Genomic DNA, 20,045 nt, shown 5'->3' with positions numbered 1-20,045 from the left:
TCACGAAAGAAGACTGTCTGAATCCTCAAGTTTTGAACTGCCTACAAAACATGTAGATATTGAAAGAGCACCTCTTTCTGTGATCTCTCTACTTGTTAATGGCATCCCCCATAGTCACCCAGGTTGGACTGCTATGTCTTCAGTTGTTCCTATTTCCATAAATACCCTCTTTTGTCCAGGTGGCAAGTCTTCTTTCAGTTTATTTCCATAGGAGCTACCTGATGGCTAGCCTACCGCTCTCCCAGGTTATTGTAGTCAGCCTCTACTGTAATTAATCTTCTTCTTTCCTTTCTTCCTGGACACATCTCACCTACATTCACCTCCCTGAAAACTGGTTCATAACAATGTACAGGAGGTGGTGACCAAAACCATCCCAAAGCATGCTATGACTTATCTCAAGAATCTCTAGTGTTAGGGTCTGGCAAAGATTCTCCTTGACCAAACTTCAGTCTGGCTTCTCTAAGCCCTCTTCTCAACAAGGCTTCCACCTCAGACTCCAGTCTGCCCTGTTGACAGGCCTGCATCACAGTTTTAGCAATAAAGTTAAGTCAGTTTAGAGAGGCTCCTCCAACCCAATGTCTGACAATCCTTGATATCGTATCAAATTCATAAACCTTACTATCTTCCAGTTATGTCTGATCACCCTTGCCTGCCTTTTGTAAGAATTTTGTCAACTTAGTTTAGGCAGAATCGCTTAGTACCCCTAATGTTTCCTCCTAGTACTTTTCTAGCCACTGACCTCTACCTTCTCCTTGGTTTTAAATCCCCACTTCAGTTCAGTTCAGTGTCTCAGTTATATCCAACTCTTTGCGACCCCATGGACTGCAGCAGGGCAGGTTTCCCTGTCCATCACCAATGCCTGGAGCTTGCTCAAAGTCATGTCCATTGCATCGGTGATGCCATCCAAGTATCTCAGCCTCTGTTCTCTTCTCTTCCTGCCTTCAACCTTTCCCAGCATCAGGGTCTTTTCCAAAGAGTCAGTTCTTCGCATCAGGTGGCCAAAGTATTGGAGCTTCAGCAGCAGTCCTTCCAATGTATATTCAGGACTGATTTCCTTTAGGATTGACTGGTTTGAACTCTTTGCAGTCCAAGGGACCCTCAAGAGTCTTATCCAACACCATAGTTCAAAAATCGCCACTTGTCCGTGCTGTATTGGAAACTGAGTCCAGTTCTATGCTCGTGTCTCTTTCCCCCTATTTTTAGGGGAATAGTTCCTAAATAGTTCCTAAATAGAATGTATTAACTACTGTACAGCTCTTTTTCTTTGACAGGTCATACAACTCAGTTCAGAGCTCTTAGCTTAACCTATCAAGAAGAAGAATCTGAATGGTTCATTCCCGTTTGTAAAAGGGTCATGTATGGATGTGAGAGTTGGACAGTGAAGAAAGCTGAGCGCCAAAGAATTGATGCTTTTGAACTGTGGTGTTGGAGAAGACTCTTGAGAGTCCCTTGGACTGCAAGATCAAACCAGTCAATCCTAAAGGAAATCAATCATGAATATTCATTGGAAAGACTGATGCTGAAGCTGAAGCTCCAATACTTTGGCCAGCTGATGCGAAGAGCTGCTGCGTTGGAAAAGACCCTGATGTTGAGAAAGATTGAAGGCAGGAGGAGAAGGGGATGACAAAGGATGAGATGGTTGGATGGCATCACCGACTGGATACATGAGTTTGAGCAATCTCCGGGAGTTGGTGATGGACAGGGAAGGCTGGCGTGTTGCAGTCCATGGGGTCGCAAAAGAGTCGTACAAGACTGAGCGACTGAACTGACTGAACCCAAAAAAGATTTTAGGATCGTGCTTGGTATATAGTCGCCACTCAATGAGTGCCTTTCAAAGATTCTAAATTGCATTCTTATTTTTCGCACTTTAACATGTTTGGAATGGAGGTGTGGTCCAAACAAAGGCTTCTTAGAATGAATACAGTATAGTATTGTTATTTTCGATAGGTTCTAGGTTAAGGGACAATTCTTCTTCACCGCCAACTGCTCAATCCATTCCTGGATCCATGAGTTTCCTTTTCGAACTTGGTAACCTCTCCCACTTCTCACGCGAACCCTTTACAGGCCTCTCCTGGCTACGTAATTTTTTAGCTGCGTGGCTTCCTCAGCCAATACGGTAAGCGGCGGAAGCACTCGAGAGCTTACGGCGGCGCGGCACCCACGCGGCCTAAGGAGCCGGAGCGAAACCCAACTGGTCCCCGCCCGCCCGCAGTCAGCTGATGGGCCGACCGTCGCGGAGACCGCCGCCGCCGCTCGAACATGGCGGCCGAGATTCACTCCAGGCCGCAGAGCAGCCGCCCGGTGCTGCTGAGCAAGATCGAGGGGCACCAGGACGCCGTCACGGCCGCACTGCTTATCCCCAAGGAGGACGGAGTGATCACGGCCAGCGAGGACAGGTAGTGCCGGCGGCTGGTGCGCGGCGGGGCCGGGGCGCGACGAGGGCGGCCCGGATTCCACCGGCGCCCGGGCGTGGGGCCGTGGGGGTCGCCAGCCTTGGCTCTCTCCGCGTGGGGGCGTCCACGGTTCCCGGGTCCCGCGGCCCGTCCTCCCCTGCCAGCCCGTCTTGGTCGCCGGGACCCCCTCCCTCGAGTTCCCGCCTGTGGGGTCCTCCAGTCTCGACCCGCCGCCGCGCCTCTCTGGTCCCAGACCCCAGTACGTGCTTCGCACCTCACCTGTCCCAACCCCCGGCCACTGCGCTCCCCCAGCCCGAGACCCTCGTCCCCGCCGCGCCCCTCCGGTCCGAGACCCCCCACGGTATGCTCTTCGAGCCCGGGACCCCCGCCCCCCTCAACTCTGCTTTGCCCAGAGCTGGAAGCGTCCTCTCCGCGGTCCGTTCCAAGCCGCCTTCTCTGGGAGCCAGGACTGGCCTCCGGTTCCCGCGGGACCGGGTGCCAGGGAACCCTTTCTTTCAACAAAACTCCCGGGCCTTCAGCACTCTTCTGCCCTACGCTGGGGTTTACACCTCTCTTTGGCGCTCACCACGTCTCCAGATCAGTTACTTTTCCACAGCTGTTAGAACCACCTGAATTGTTATTTACAAAACAATGTTTGTTTGTTTTTCTCTAAAAGTGACTCACTTAAGAAAAGACTAAGAATAATAAAAATACTTTTATTTTTAAAGAAATTTGATATTTCCACTGTTAATGGAAAACCAGTTATCCCTTGCCATAAAAAATTGATGTCGAAAATGTTCATCTCTGTGCACCTAAAGTCAGCTCTTGTCTTGTTAACAGGGCGTCTTACCCATCATACTTTGGGAAACACTGATCAGATGCGATTTTCTCATTCGCCCCAAGAGGAAACTGAGGTTCGTGGAAAGAAAGGCACAGAGATACTGGTGACGCCAGAAATGCACCCCAAGATTCCCCAGTCCAGCTCTCTGGTCTTTCCAGGGTTTTGTGATTGGTTGGGAGAAAGATTATTTGTGTTGTAACTTTAGCGTTTTGTAAACCCTTTAAAGTTTCAAAGGTTAGTGGCTCTACTGTGGGAATTTGGAGGAAAAGAGTGATGTTTTTGAGAGAAACTTTCCTTGCTGCAGTGAGTGTTCTTAAACGGTGGTATTGCAAAAGTGGAAAGTCTGAAAGAAGGAAGGTTCTGCTGTTTTGTTAAAGTGGGAGGCACAGTACAGCCTTTTGTCGTCTAGTTTTTGAAGTCGGTAGTTTTGAGGGCCTGTTACCATTGAGAAGAGGAAACCCGAAACCCCCAGCGCTTATTTGACCTTTGTGTTTTGCTTTTGAGTGAGTTTGTTGTGAGCAAGCAATTTAGAGTAACTGACCGCCAACGAGGTGGAGAGTGATTGGTTAAACCTGGATGTGGGTGTGTCACCAGGAAGGAGTGGGAGACAGCGGGGTGCCTGAGCCACGGGGAGAAATTGTTCTTGTTCAGTTGCTAAGTCTCATGTCCTTCTCAGGGAGAAGAGGGAACTGTTTAAAAAAAAAGACAAAAGACAGAATAATGATATTTGCATGATATGAACATAGATGGAGACATCAGTTTATAAAAGTTAGCTGTCTTTGTTTAGTAAAATATTTTAGTCATGACTCATGTGTGTTGGGTAAGTTGCTGAGTATTTGCGATTACTGGCCAGGAGCAGTGTTGATCAGTGTTTTATGGAAAGTGATTACTTAGCTGCTCTGGGACTGAAGTGTTCCGGGAGACACTTTCATGGGGGCACAGCAGGGTCCTGGCAGAGGACTGTATCAGGTAGGGGGTTGGGGCCTTGGGTTTCTAATTTGTGTTTCAGGCCCATGGAACTTTCTGGGAGGCACGACACTCGTTGAAGCAGGCTCTACACTTTAAGAGATTTATGAAAGCATATGGCTGTGAGGTTTTTTTGTTGTTGGATATGGTGGTTTGTTTTCACATTGTCATAAGTCTGTGTCATATTCTTCAGTCGTTTGTTTATTCACTCATTTATAGATTTAGAAATAATCTCCTTATTGAGTGCCAGGCTCTAGACAGAACAAGGAGCAAAAGTCACAGCACTTGCCCTTATATAACTTCTGATTCATGATTTTATGGCCCCCGCCCGACCTGATAGAACCAGCCGGGAAATAGAACACTGACCACCGTTTATCATCAAACAAGCATTTATTGGGCACTTACTGTGTGCCAGGCCTGTCTTAAATCTGTGGGTAGAAAACACGGACGCTGAAATTGATGTTCCCAAAGGGCTGGATGGTGTGTTGAAGAGATGGCCCTGTGCTCTCCCACTCCCTGGGTGCTGGGGAGATACAGGGGACGGAGGGTCCTTGGGTGACCGCTGGGTTTCAAGAACAGCCTCCTGGAAGAGATATCACTAGTGGAAGGAGTGGTCTCTGTGACCCTGGTCCAGGCAGAGGGAAATCGCAGGAGGGAATCGCAGGCGGTACAGAACCATGGTTATTTCTAGATGCCCAGAGCAGAAAGTGTACTGAGAGCTGGAAGGCCCAGTGTCCAGTTATAGAAGGATCTTCCTTGTGTGCCACTGGTAAGATTTGGACTTCAGTTTGCGAGCAGTGGGAGACCATCAAAGAGTTTAAAGCAAGCAAATGATACCGTCAGAATGTGTACTTGAAATCTTTCTTTATTTCAAAATATTTATGCATTTACTTGGCACGAGGGGATCTTAGTTGCATCGTGTGTGTGTTTGGTCAGTCTGCCATGTCCGAGCCTTTGTGATCCCATGGACTGTAGCTGCCTGGCCCCTTTGTCCCTGGGATTGTCCAGGTAAGAACATTAGAGTGGGTTATTTTCTCCTCCAAGGAATCTTCCCGACCTAGGGATCTAACCTGCATCTCTTGCTTCTCCTGCATTGGCAGGCGGATTCTTTACCACTGCACCACCTGGAAAGCCCCTGTGAGTTCTTTTTAGTTGCGGCATGTGGGATCTAGCTCCCTGACCGGGGATCCAACCCAGGCCCACTGTATTGGGAGTGTGGCATCTTAGCCACTGGACCACCAGGGAAGTCCCCCAGAATTTGTACTTTAAAAATAGCAATAGTTAACCTTTTAAAAGTCCCCTCCCTCTTTCAGTAGAGAATTGGACCAGTGTATGTGACTGTATCCAGTCCTCACATCTCCCCGTGAGATGGTTTCAATCACTTTCTCTTATCGACAGTTCCAAAATTCAAGGTATTGTAAAAGTCAGAGGTGTTTTTGTTTGTTTTTGTGAGTTAGGCCTGAAAACTCATTGGTGCTAAAACTTGACCTCCATAGATGAGAGTGTTTGTAATCTTTATTTATCCCATGTGGCATGAATATTCATTTGTTTTACTGCAGAGAGATCAATGCATTTTATTGTGGGTCCAGCTGGGAGTTTTATGGAACACGTAGTGTAGGTGTCCTATTGTAACGGACATTTGGCCATTTAGAAAACTGAGGTGTGAGGGGCACTGAAGTAACTATTAATTCCCAGGGTCACATTGCCAGTAAATGATGGGAATGAGATTTGAACCCAGGTCTGACTCTGAGGCCCTAGTTCTTTCTGCCGTGCACCTAGTCCTACACGTTTGGAGAACCTGAGTTGAGGCAGTGTCAGTGGTTGACGACTCCGGCAACAAGTATAAAATGCTGGGATTCTGCCTTTTGCCCTCCCCCCCGCCCCCTGGGGGAGGGTGCTCCTGGAATCTAGTGGGTAGAGGATGTTGAACATCCTGTAACACACAGGGCAGTCCCTCATGAAAAGGATTGTCCAGCTCCAAATGTCATTAATGCCGAGTTGGAGAAACCCTCGTCTAGGCTTAATGTACTTGTTTGTCTCATTTACCTAGATAGTGGTTCTCAGAGCTTGCATGTGCATCAGGGTCACATGGAGAGGGATCTTGTTAAAGCACAAACATCCTGGTTCAGTAAGTCTGGGCCTGGGCCCCAGAGTTTGCCTTTCTGTCAAGTTCCCAGTGATGTCCATGCTGATGCTGCTGGTCACACTTGGAGGGCCATTGTTTTACGCAAAAGAGAATTATTCATCGTGCTTGTCTGTGGAGAGGCACTGGGAAAGAATACTGTTTATACCTTGTCCTCTTTTTCTTTTTTGTCAGTTTATGGGATGTATTTGCCTGGAGCCATTTACATATACCCATCTTTTTCCTAGTAAAACTGAACTATATCTGGCAGTGCTAAGTACAGAGAATTCCCCCAAGGAGTAATAAACTAATATGGAGGATTCAGCTTAATTCCGTGGGACCTGGAGTCACTGCTAATGGTTTGGGCAGCAAGTTTAGGGGTCTGATCAGAAACCTTCAGGGATTACTGTGCCCTGAAGGGTTAACAGAGAATGGTGCTGCTCTTTCACATGCATTCACTTGTATTTTGTTGGGGCTTTCCAGGTGGCTCAGTGATAAAAGAATCTGCCTGCCAGTGCAGAACATGTGGGTTCAATCCCTGGGTCGGGAAGATCCCCTGAGGAGGAAATGACAGAGGAGCTCGGTGAGCTACAGTCCGTGGGGTGGAACGAGTTGGACACATCTGAATGACTAAGCACACACACACACAAATTCCTTTGTTTAAGCTTCATTCTTCATGAAACCTTAGTATTTTTAAATTTTAGTTTTCAGTTGCACGTTGGAACTAGAATATCTGAGCATGCAGCGTAGAAAAACGATACACTGGTAAAGGAAAAAAAAAGATATTCTTGAGTCAGTGGAGTATGACTGTCTTTCTAGTCAGGAAACTGTAAAAATAAAAGTAATAACCTCAGTGTTACATTTCAGAATTTAACTGTAGCAGTCATTTTCCTGGTCGGAGAAACAGAAAATGAGACTGTACTTTCAGGACAGAACTGAAATGTTGTGAGGCAACAGGAAATGATTCCCTGGACACGTTTGCTTTCTGAACTTCTTTGAGTTGCACCAAAAATTTAGACAGTTGGTTGAAAAGGATAGATAGCATTTTTTTAAAGGTAAAATCTTACTAAAAGTCTTACCAGTAAGTTAAGGCTATGGGCTAGCTATCTTCAGTTTTGAAAAACAGAGTTTGGAGAGATGCCTGCTGAAACTACTGTTTCAGGGGCCTAAAGGTCAAGGTTGATTTCTGCAAGAAATTGTTTTGTCTGGCCTAAGTCAAACAAAGAGATTGCGTATATTTTCAGATATTTTAGGATGTTGCACTTAAGCTGGTAAGCAGTAGAGATCACAGAAGACTAACTTTTAAAATATTTTTGGTAGCATTTTCCTTTTTTCCTCCCCCCCAATAAACATTTCCCCCCTAGTAAACATTAGCTGTTTATTTTTTTGTTTTCTTTTAGACATTTCTAAGCATATTAAGACGGTGTGAAGGAAAGCTGTATATTTAGTAGCTGTTACACAGAAACAATGCTAAATAAACAAGCAACTTGATTTTTAAGTGTTATCCTTGGGAGGAAACCTGGTGTAGCTGGAAGTTTTCAGTTTATACAGAAAACCAGAATGTTAACTGCTGTATTTTTGTTGTCTTGCAGTGCCTAAAAATAGACTTTCATTTGTGTTACAAAATAAAGTGAAGAAGTGAGATGTCAGAAGCCTGGGTAGGAAAGCATCTATTGCTGTGTCGTTAGGAGTGGATTTTCATTGTTAAGATCATTTTCTTTTATAGCATAGTTTAGAATAGATTCTGAATCTTGAATGCCTGAGTTTGAATCCTAGCCATATGACCTTGGGCAGGTTACTTTTGTCTCCCAGTGTTGTAGTTTTGTCATCTGTAAAATGGAGATAATAAAGGCTCCAGCCTCCTAATTGTGGGAATTAGATGAATTCACATGTAAAGCACTTTGAATGGTACCTGGCACAGAGAAGGCACTTCATGTGTGTTGGCTATTATTATTTTCATTCCCACTTACTTTGCACTTAATTGCTGTAATCTCATCAGAAGCTAAGCATGTCTTTGCTTACTGTGACTTCTGAGTACACATGTGCGTGCATGCTCACTTGTGTCTGACTCTCTGCTCCACTGTCCATGGGTTTCTCTAGGCAAGAATCCTCCAGTGGGTTGCCGTTTCCTGCTCCAGGGTATCTTCCTGACCCAAGGACCAAAGCCGCATCTCTGGAGTCTCCTGCATTGCAGGTGTATTCTTTACCACTGAGCCACATAGGAAGCCCCTGGTATATGTGTGTGTGTGTAAATAAAGTGAAATTTTTCCTGCCTGAATAGAATAGTTTCAGAGCAATAGATGCTTTCCTGCCCAGGCTTCCGACTTCTCACTTCTTCACTTTATTTTGTAACACAAATGAAAGAGTCTATTTTTAGGCACTGCGAGACAACAAAAATACAGCAGTTAACATTCTGGTTTTGTGTCTAAACTGAGAACTTCCACTTTGGGGGTCCCTTACAGACCTTATAACTGTCTTTGAGTCATGCCTTTTCAGCATTTCCATATTTGGTCGCTTACAAGTCATTTCAGTCACACGTTTTCACTTATAAAAGTCCTTGCCCTGCTTGCTGTGTAAGGGAGCCCCCTAACCACTGCCAGGTTCCTTGATTCATGAGGAGGACTGCCACTGTGTGGTCATCCTCACGGCCACGATGTATTTCAGTGGGAGGACAGGAAACAAAACGGGATGAAGGGAAAGGTGTGGGGTGAAGTCCAGAGGAAACCAGGCGTGAGCTTCCAGGAGTCCTGGCCCGGTACAGACTCTCAGATGTCCCACTCCCCCAGCCAGGAGCTATCCCACACGTGTGAAATACTCACACTGGCTACCTCCAAGCTGGTTAGAGGCTCAGGCTACCCAGGCTGTCACTGGGGGATGTTCCTGAAGGCAGCCTCTGCCTCACACGTGCCGAAATCCCAGACTCCCAGAAGGAAAGCAGGAGGTCAGTGGTCTCTCAAATGGTAGTTTGGTTTTTGTTTTATTTTTTTCCCATATTTATTTATTTGGCTGTGCCGGCCTTAGTTGCGGCATGCAAACTCTTGGTTGTGGGATGTGACATCTAGTTCCCTGACCAGGGATCAAACCCAGGCCCTCTGCATCGGGAGCTCAGAATCTTAACCCCTGGACCCCCAGGGAAGTTGCTCAAACGTTAGTTTGAGAAAATCCTCAGTAAATAAATCTGGAAGAAGCATGGACCAGAATTGCAAAACAGCCTCACTCTCTCCAACTGTTTTTCTTTTAAGTTCGTTTGCCCTTGTATTTCAAGACTTCAAGGCTGTGAAGAGTTTGAAACTTTTTTTTTAATTTGGAAGTTAATGTTTCATGGACCCTACCTGGACTGACTCTATCCTCTCCTCCTGCTCCTCAGAGGTTGTAATAGCTTTTACCCTCACACGGGCTCACAGGGTAAAATAGCTTTTACCCTTCTGGGTGGCACAGAGGTCACAGAAGATAATTTTGAGGCTGGCAGTGGAAACATAGCAACAGGAATGGTTCCTCAAGTCAGAAAGAAAACAGCTTCCCAGGTGGAAGACCCAGCCCCCCGGCTTGTAGAGCCATTATTCTAATTTAGGGGCTGGCGAAGGTGCACGTGTCCTTTGCCCCTGGGTAAAAGTCTGCCGGTGACAGAATCAGCAGTCTGACGGTCCCCATCGTCATGGACAGGATTCCTTCCCTAGACTGTAGAAGGGGATGGAAATTTAAATTTTCTAAGCCAATCTGATTTTCCTTTATTCAAAAAAGGCTAGTTTCCCTGCCTTTCAGTTTAGTAAATTCAGTAAAAATCTAGTGTTTTCCCCCTTTGTTATTCAAAGAGGAAGGCTGCTTTCTGCCATAGTAATAAATAGGGCAGAGTTCAAGAGGCTTGGCTGGAAGGAAACTGCTGTTTAAAGCAGATAGTACCATTAGGGCTTCCCTGGTGGCTGATTGTTGAGGAATCCAGCTGACAATACTGGAGACGTGAGTTGGATCCCTGGGTAGGGAAGATCTCTTGGAGGAGGAAATGGCAACCCATTCCAGTATTCTTGCCTGGGAAATCCTGTGGACAGAGGAGCCTAGTGGGCTACAGTCTGTAGGGTCACAAAAGAGTCAGACACAACTGAAGCCACTGAAACAACATTGTAACATATCCCTTCCTCCTTTCCCTTTTAGGCCAACATCTTAGTGTTGTATCAGTAGAAATTGCTCGGGCTATCAGAATTATGCATTTTTATCCGTAGCCCTGGAGATACTGTCAGACTAGGAAAACACGTCGTTTGACATAGGTAACACAAATGTTTGGTCATTTACCAAGGTATAAAATAGCATCAGCAATCCTAAGAGCGACTGGAAAATCAGATTTCCCCAAACTTACTATTTTTTCCAAGTTTAAAAGAAATCAGGCTTGGGGCTTAATTTGTAACACATGCTATATTCTGTATTCTTTTAAGCCAATTCAATGAATAAGCCCTGTATATCAGTTTACAATTTAAAGACGATTAAATTGCTTTAATTTAGCTATTTGGGGATGATTAGAGTGTTTCTTGGAGAGCTTTTTGAAAGAGCTGGTTTTAGAAATGCTGGTGTATCAGGCAAGGTAGAATTTGGCCTTGGGATTTTATAGAAACACCTATGTGCTATTTGAATCTCTTTATCAAAGTATGGGCATGATTTTCAAAGTAATCATACCAGAAAATAATATGTACTGAACCCAAATATATGTTCTCATTGGGCGATAGGTTTGAAAATGGTATTAATCGTGACTTGCACAAGGTGCCTCTGGGTTTGAGAGCCAGTGCTTTTCAGGAGGAAAATTATGCTTTAATCTGTCTTTTCTCTACTGTGTTATAGCATATGTAAATGAGATTTTATAAACTTGGTGATTTCCTAAAGTATGTTTTTAACTCGCTTTTGATCAGTTCTTTGACAGAGTGAAATCAAGGGGCTAGAAAAGATCAAAGGAACCTTTGTTCCTCATCAGGAGTATCTGTGAGCAGGTCACAGATTCATCTCCCTGGAATAGATGCTTCTTTCTTAAACCTGTTGATTTTAGTCTGGTTTTTATGTATCTACTGTAGTAAAGGAACATATAGAATTAGTCTTGACAGGATGAAAAATATTGAGTAATATTTAATTAAGAGTAATATGTTCATTTGTGCTTTTGCATAACTTCAATTTCTTGGAAATCAAGTTAGCATCTGAGCAAAGTGAGGATCCTAGAGCTCAGTTAAAAGTAAAGGTGGACTTAATGTGTTTACTGCTGCTGCTAAGTCACTTCAGTCGTGTCCCCATATACGGCAGCCCACCAGGCTCTGCCGTCCCTGGGATTCTCCAGGCAAGAACACCGGAGTGAATTGCCGTTTCCATACTCTGAAATTCTTGGCACTTGGTCAATGCCAAATGCTGTTTTTATTTCCATTTTTAAGGTCAGAGTCCTAATTATTCTTAAAGATGTGCTACTTGGAACAGGCGGCATTGTATCAGTTAGCTATTGCTGTGTTGCAGGCCATCGTGAAATTCAGAGGCTTAAAGCAAGAACTGTCATCATTGCTCATGAGCCTCTGAATCCCCTAGACAGTCCACCTGCTCACAGCCAGGCTTGCTTATACACGTGTTGGCCCTGCTTATTTCAGCCAGTCTCTTTCACAGGGCTTGCTGGCCACAGACTGGTAGAGGATGGCGTCACCTGACACTTGGAGCTCTCTTCCTTGTGGTCCATCCTCTAGCGGGTTAACCCCTCTTCTTCATGTAGCCTTTACTCAGGCCCAGTACAGAGCCGGCACTGCATTGCTGCAGCCACGTTCTTTGGGCCAAAGCAAGTCACAGGGCAGCCCATCTCCAAGGTTGGAGAAATAGTTTCCACCTCTTGTTGGGAAGAACTGCAAAGTCACATTGTAAAGCGCACACAAGCAGGGAGGGATAAGAATTGGGCTCCTTCTTGCAATTTACCACCCCAAGCACATAAATATCTTATTGGATACTATAGTTGATCTTAAGGTACTGAGAAATTTTGTTAGAATCACTGTTCCTGTTTAGCGCAGAAGTTGGTTTTTTTTTTTTTTTTTAACCAAGTGAGAGTTTTGAGGTTGAACCTAGACTTTTCCACATTCTGCATTTATTTGGATAAAAAAGGAGTTTAATGCTTCCTGTTCTCTTACTGTTGAGGAGTCAGTGCTTTGGAGGATAAAATGTAGAGTTTTCTGAATGCCCTTTAGAAAATTGTTCTGAGTATTAATTGCCATATGAAGCATCTTTACTTTGAATTATTTACTTTGGTATTGTCTTGAAATGTGAATTTTCATTACCTTCTGGCAGAATGAGTAGACAAGAGTCAGAAAATCTGCCAGTGCTGCTGATGGCTTGTTTGATTTGTAGGGCTTTCTCCCTCCTGGCTTCTGCTTCCCTAAGTATAAAACAGACGTCTTGGCTGGCATATTTGTCAGGAGGATGTGGCCAGCATGTACTCAACAGACCACAACTTTTCTAGACTCCCAATGCAGTAGCAGGCAGAAGGTGTTGTCTGTGCCACTGGAGTTCTTCACTGTGAACTTTTAAGAGTTGAGCACGTTTCTGCAGTTGTTCTTATTGTTGTTCAGTCGTCCAGTGGTGTCCGACTCTGTGTGACCCATGGACTGCAGCATGCCCGGCTTCCCTGTCCTTCACCATATCCCAGAGTTTGCTCAAACTCATGTCCATTGAGTCGGTGATGCCATCCAACCATCTCGTCCTCTGTGGTCCCCTTCTACTCCTTTCAGTCTTTGCCAGCATCAGAGTCTTTTCCAGTGAGTTAGCTCTTCGCATCAGGTGACCAAAGAATTGTAGCTTCAACTTCAGCATCAGTCCTTCCAATGAATATTCAGGGCTGATCTCCTTTAGGATGGGCTGGTTGGATCTCCTCGCAGTCCAAGGGACTCTCAAGAGTCTTCTCCAACACCACAGTTCAAAAGCATCAATTCTTCAGTGCTCAGTTTTCTTTATAGTCCAACTCTCATATCCATATGTGACTACTGGAAAAACCATAGCTTTGACTAGATGGACCTTTATTGGCAGAGTCATGTCTCTGCTATTTAATATACTCTCTAGGTTTGTCATAGCTTTTCTTCCAAGGAGCAAGCATCTTTTAATTTCATGGCTGCAGTCACCATCTGCAGTGATTTTGGAGCCCAGGAAAATAAAGTCTGTCACTGTTTCCACTGTGTCCCCATCTATTTGCCACGAAGTGAGGGGATTGGATGCCATGATCTTTTAGTTTTTTGAATGTTGAATTTTAAGCCAGCTTTTTCACTCTTCTCTTTTGCTTTCATCAAGAGGCTCTTGAGTTCTTCTTCACTTTCTGCCATAAGAGTGGTGTCATCTGCATATCTGAAGATATTAATATTTTTCCTGGCAATCTTGATTCCAGCTTGTGCTTCATCCAGCCTGGCATTTCGCATGATGTACTCTGCATATAAGTTAAACAAACAGGGTGACCGTATACAGCCTTGACATACTCCTTTCCCAATTTAGAACCAGTCCATTGTTCCATGTCCGGTTCTAACTGTGGCTTCTTGACCTGCATACAGATTTCTCAGGAGGCGGTTAAGGTGGTCTGGTATTCCCACCTCTTTGAGAGTTTTCCACAGTTTGTTGTGATCCACACAGTCAAAAGCTTTAGCATTGTCAGTGAAGCAGAAGTAGATGTTTTTCTGGAATTCTCTTGCTTTTGCTATGGTCCAACAGAAGCTGGAAATTTGTTCTCTGGTTTCTCTGCCTTTTCTAAATCCAGCTTGAACATCTGGAGGTTCTTGGTTCATGTACTATTGAAGCCTAGCTTGGAGAATTTTGAGCATTACTTTGCTGGCGTGTGAGATGAGTGCAATTGTGCAGTAGTTTGAACATTCTTTGGTGTTGTTTTTCTTTGGGATTGGAATGAAAACTGACCTTTTACAGTCCTGTGACCACTGCTGAGTTTTCCAAATTTGCTGGCATATTGAGTGCAACAGCATCATCTTTTACGACTTGAAATAGCTCAGCTGGAATTCCATCACCTTCACTAGCTTTGTTTGTAGTGATGCTTCATAAGGTCCACTTGACTTCAGATCCAGGATGTCTAGTTCCAGGTGAGTGATCACACCACCGTGGCTGTCTGGTTCATTAAGATATTTTTTGTATAGTTCTTCTGTGTATTCTTGTCACCTTTTCTTAATATCTTCTACCTCTGTTAGGCCCATACTGTTTCTGTCCTTTATTGTGCCCATCTTTGCATGAAATGTTCCCTTGTTATCTATAATTTTCTTGAAGAGATAGATCTCTAGTCTTTCCCATTCTATTGTTTTCCTCTGTTTCTTTGCACTGATCACTGAGGAAGGCTTTCTTACCTCTCTTTGCTATTCTTTGGAACTCTGCATTCAGATAGGTGTATCTTTCCTTTTCTCCTTTGCCTTTAGCTTTTCTTCTTTTCTCATTTATTTGTAAGGCCTCCTCATACAACCATTTTGCCTTTTTCTATTTTTTTTTCTTGGGGATGGTCACTGCCTTCTGTACAATGTCATGAACCTCCATGACAGGCACTCTGTGGGATCTCAACCCTTGAATCTATTTGTCACTTCTACTGTATAATCCTAAGGAATTTGATTTATGTCATTCCTGAATGGTTTAGTGGTTTTCCCTACTTCCTTCAGTTTAAGTCTGAATTTGGCAATAAGGAGTTCATGATCTGAGCCACAGTCAGCTCCCAGTCTTGTTTTTGCTGACTGTATAGAGCTTCTCCATCTTTGACTGCAAAGAATATAATCAGTCTGATTTCGGTATTGACCATCTGGTGATGTCCATGTGTAAAGTCGTCTCTTGTGTTGTTGGAGGAGAGTGTTTGCTATGACCAGTGCATTCTCTTGGCAAAACTGGATTAGCCTTTGTCCTGCTTAATTTTGTACTCCAAGGCCAAACTTGCCTGTTACTCTAGATATCTCTTGACTTCCTACTTTTGCATTCCAATCCCCTATGATGAAAGGGACATCTTTTTTTTTGATGTTTGTTCTAGAAGGTCTTGTAGGTCATTGTAGAATAGTTCAACTTCAGCTTCTTCGGCCTTAGTGGTTGGGGCATAGACTTGGATTACTGTGATATTGAATGCACAGAGGCACGGTTTACTGTCTTGTATTTTTCAGGCCAGTGAGTCCCTGCCTTTGGTGCCTTCTCTTTCCTGCCTTTCTGCCCCAGACTTCTCTTCTCAGACTTCTCAGCTCTGCCCCTGTTCAGAGATCCCAGGGAGTAACTGTTGCTCTCAAGGCCCCATCCACCCAACACCTCTCACCCTTGTGTCCTCACCCCTCTGTGCTGACTTCCATGGATACATCAGCTGGACTCCGACGGGCCACAGAGCCTCTTAGAGTCTGCCACACTGAAAAGAAAGTGGTTGCGTCCTGTTTGGAACTGCTTCTGATTCCCAGGCGGCTCAGTGGTAATCCTCCTGCCAGTGTAAGAGCTGCAGAAGATGCAGATTTGGTCCCTGGGTTGGGAAGATCCCCTGGAGGAGGAAATGGCTGCCCACTCCAGAATTCTTGCCTGGAGAATCCCATGGACAGAGCCTGGCGGGCCACAGTCCATGGGTTCACAGACAGTGACCACAGACACAGCTGAGCGAGTGAGCACGCGTGCACTGATTGTAGTGCCTGCAGCTGCCCAGAGCTTCCAGCTGATCCTGTTTCACTCCTCACCCTCTCTTGCTCTCAGTGGTGACAATTTGTTAAGCATACTTCCAGCGAGTGGACGGTTTTTACATTTAGAATTTGAGATAGCCACAGTTGAAAAATCAGACAAAATAAGTCCTATGTACCTCAAGGCTTATGAAAGTGTTAGTTGCTCAGCTGTTTCTGACTCTGTGCAACCCCATGGACTGTAGCCCACCAGGCTCCTCTGTCCATGGGATTCTCCAGGCAAAAATACTGGAGTGGGTTGCCATTTCCTTCTCCAGGGAATCGTCCTGACCCAGGGATCGAACCCAGGCATCCTCCAAGTAGATTCTTTGCCATCTGAGCCACCAGGGAGGCCCCAAGGCTTATGACGAAGTGTTTAATAGTTGGCGGCCCTGCTGAGCCTCCTGCTTCTCAGCTGCTTCACATCTTTTCTCTAGGGACCACCCCCCATCTTGCCCTCCTCAGAAGCCAAAATCCTAGTCTACCTCAAAGGCGTGTTCTCTTTCTGCCCCTCATCAGCCTTCTTGCCCTCTCTGCTCAGCCTGACTCAGCGTGGCTGTGGAATTTAGTCCCATCATCTTTTATTACGCTTAAAAAAATAAACATTTCTTCATGCTTCCGTGGTCATCATAACTCATTTTAGTGACTATATAGGCTATTGAATTAATGTCATTAACCTGTTTGATTATATGGCATTTTCCTTTTAAGTTTTACTCCTTTGAATAAGGCTCATATGAACTTTTAAAAATACATAGTTCTTTTCTTTTCATCTGTTAAAAAATTTCTGCAGAATCAGTTGCCAAGCCTGGAATTCCTAAATCAGTTTATTGTTTTTATCATCATCATCATTACTGTTATTATTACTAGGTAGGTAATATGCTTCTCACTAAATGGAACAGGATTCTTACCACAGAAGTAGTTCTAATGTACTGTGCTGACAAAAAATCATGAGAACCCTGGAAATGGGACGTTATTGTTGTTCTCAGTTATTCCTTGCTTAGCCCTGCTCAGCAGTTTCAGTCTGAATTACTTAAAATAAAGAAATATAATCCAGCTTTGGCATTTTCATTTTCCCAGAAATTAAATGAATGTAGATCCACTGGGGTGAACAGCAAGACAAATAAGATGATGATTTGATGTGGATACAGTGGGGCTATAGTCTTACAAAGAGACCTCTCTGTTTTCTTTCCATGAAAAACTCTGCAGCCCTACGTGAGTTCGTGCTTCTCGGACTAGGAGGGCAAAGGAGACTGATGGTAGAGCCCTCCACAGGATCAGCAGGAGTGTAAGGAAGTTTAAAAAGCACTTATGTAGTCTGTGGAAAAAATGACACATTTCCTTTCTAAGTACCTTTTGGAAAAGTTTCAGGCTATTGTTTTTAAAATAACCTAAACATAGAGCTTGGCAAAATGAACACGTTTCTAAATTTTTTTTTTTTTTTCCTGCATTGACACAGTTTTAGACTATCAAAGAAAATCCCCCTACTAGAAAAATGGGTAGAAGAAGCAGCAAGCAAAACATAAAATGAATTTAGGTGAATGGGTGTAAGTTGTCAAAACAGTGAAGGAAAAGGAAGCTGTTTTATCTTAGTGCAGAGCATGGCTTCCCTAGTGGCTCAGATGATAAAGAATCTGCCCACAATGCGGGAGGCCCAGGTTTGATCCCTGGAGAAGGAAATGGCAGCCCACTCTAGTATTCTTGCCTGGAAAATCCCATGGACAGTGGAGCCTGGCGGGCTACAGCCTGTGGGGTTGCAAAGAGTTGGACACGACTGATCGAGTAACACAGAGAGCATGGTTTAGACATTCATGAAGGTAGTTTTTGTAAAAATAAAGCCACCTGGTCTTGATACTTTGATACGGTTTATTGATATCATTCAGGAATTTTTAATAGTTTGTGCCTATAAAATGTTGCTAAACTGTGTTGTTGTGAATAGTGTGCGACCCCAGAGACGTCAGCCCACCAGGCTCCTCCGTCTCTGGGATTCTCTGGGATTCCAGGCAAGAACACTGGAGTGGGTTGCCACTTCCTTCTCCAATGCAGGAAAGTAAACATGAAGCCGCTCAGTTGTGTCCGACTCTCAGTGGACAATTGTTTCCAGTTTGCTTAATAGTAAATTTTTTTAGTCTGTGAAATTTGTTGATTTTTAAAAACAAAACAGCGCAACTTAAGCCTATTTTAATAATCGTTTTTTAAACCAATGAGACATCCTAAATACAAAACAAATTTCTGTATTACTTAATAGAAGTTATACAACTTTGCTTAATACATAGTTTCTTGAGAGTGCTGGAGGAGTTGAACTTAATATTGTTTAGATTTTATCTCAGAAGTGGGAGATTTTAATTTGTTACCCAAGGAAGTAAAGGAGTATGCCTCGAAAAAGAGAAAGAAGGAATTCTAGATAGAACATGTGAATACAGAAGTAGAGCCAGCTATCAAGGTCAGCTGCCTGATTTGAAACCTGATTCACAAGCAAGGATGGTCTTCTCTCAGCCTGAATGTGATAAACAATTTTTTCAGGTGAAACACCCCCAACAAATAGTAGAAGTCTTGCCAATTTTCTAGCGTGTCCTCTTGAGCTGGGTGCAGACCACATCGTAGTACTGATGTTTGTCCTCCAAAGGAAATACTACTGTGTTTCAAACTTCCTGGGCTCTAGGTAGGTCCCATTTTGACCTCGGGCCAGTTTGTCATTCTGAAGCTTCATGAAGTTAAAGCGTGATTTTTTCAGGTTAGATGATTGAATGGAAGAGGCAGGTGACTTTAAGGTTTTCTGCTCACAGCAGCTTCTCTGCTGTCTGAAATCATTCTTCTTTCAAGATGACACAGGGAAGAGCACGTCCCCTGAGGCCTCCACTGAACTACTGACGCGTTTGTGACTACAACTTTTGGGGTTGATTTTGGGGGTTTTAGAATATGTCCGCTTTCTGATCCTTAGACCCTTAAAACCACACAGATAGGGAGCTTGTTAACCGCTTTGAGTGAAGGAAGGTGCTGCCCGACACCCTCGTCTTTAGGTGCCTTGGCCTTTACTGTCCTGTTTGCAAGTGGAGTAGAATTCTTGAACAGGCCTTAATATAACTTTTAGAAATATTTACTTATTTATTTGGCTGCACTGGATCTTAGTTGTGGCCTGCAGGATCTTTAGTTGAGGCCTGTGAACTCTTAGCTGAGGTGTGTGAATTCTTCAGTTATGGCACATGGGATCTAGTTCCCCAACCAGAGATCGAACCCCAGGCCCCTTGCATTGGGAGCATGGAGTCATAGCCACCAGACCAGCAGGGAAGTCCCTCCTTGAGCAGATTTAATGCTTAGAGGAGAGTTGGCCTGTAACTTCTGTTTCATCCCCTGTGTTGAACATACATAATGGAATGTATCCATAAGCATTCTGTACTAAGTAACAAAATACTGTCAACAAAATGTGATATTGTGTTAGTAGTTCGTGTTAGTAGTTCAGGCCTAAGGATCATCATTATAAGTTTCTATTGATGATTTTAGGTGAGGGAAAGTGAAAGTCGCTCAGTTGTGTCTGACTCTTTGAGACCGCGTGCACTATATAGTCCATGGAATTCTCCAGGCAAGAATACTGGAGTGGGTAGCCTTTCCCTTCTCCAGGGGATCTTTGCAACCCAGATATCCAACCCAAGTATCCTGCATTGCGGGCAGATTCTTTACCAGCTGAGCCACCAAGGAAGCCCTTAGGTGTGGAAGGCCATGCCAATGCTACTCATCCTGCATTGTGCTGCCCAGGGGGACTACTGCCTGGAGAGAAAAGTCCTTGGCAGGGAGGTGCGGGATGAGGGCTTCGGGTGCAACCTGAGCTCGGTATTTTGGGTACCTGAGGATGACAGCTTGTTAGGATGCAGGGTCTGGGTGTGGGAATCACAAGCATGTCAGTTGAACCCCGGATTTGAGACCACCACTGGTGGTCTCTAAGCCCAGGGGCAATGGGTTGTGTGGCTCCTTGGGATTGTCGCCAGTAGTTGACATACCTGAGGTGTTCTGGAGGGTGGAGCCCACCACGTAACGTGGGAGGAGGCTGCACTGAGGCATGAGTGGTGAGGGTTGGATGT

General features: G+C 44.5%; 1 protein-coding gene across 1 annotated transcript in view; it reads left to right on the top strand.

Annotated features, from left to right (window-relative positions):
- The first annotated feature begins 2,236 nt into the window (after positions 1–2,236).
- WDFY1 (WD repeat and FYVE domain containing 1) overlaps positions 2,237–20,045 on the top strand; it is a 55,875-nt gene continuing 38,066 nt past the window's right edge. Inside the window, exon 1 of the mRNA XM_052655786.1 lies at positions 2,237–2,396. Coding sequence (XP_052511746.1) covers positions 2,260–2,396 — 137 coding nt within the window. The 5' untranslated portion in view covers positions 2,237–2,259. The remainder of the gene's footprint in view (positions 2,397–20,045) is intronic.

This window comes from Budorcas taxicolor, chromosome 2 (genome assembly GCF_023091745.1).
Source record: "Budorcas taxicolor isolate Tak-1 chromosome 2, Takin1.1, whole genome shotgun sequence".
Taxonomy (NCBI): domain Eukaryota; kingdom Metazoa; phylum Chordata; class Mammalia; order Artiodactyla; family Bovidae; genus Budorcas; species Budorcas taxicolor.
The sequence above is the reverse complement of the archived record's forward strand: the minus strand, read 5'-3'. Positions and strand labels throughout refer to the sequence as shown.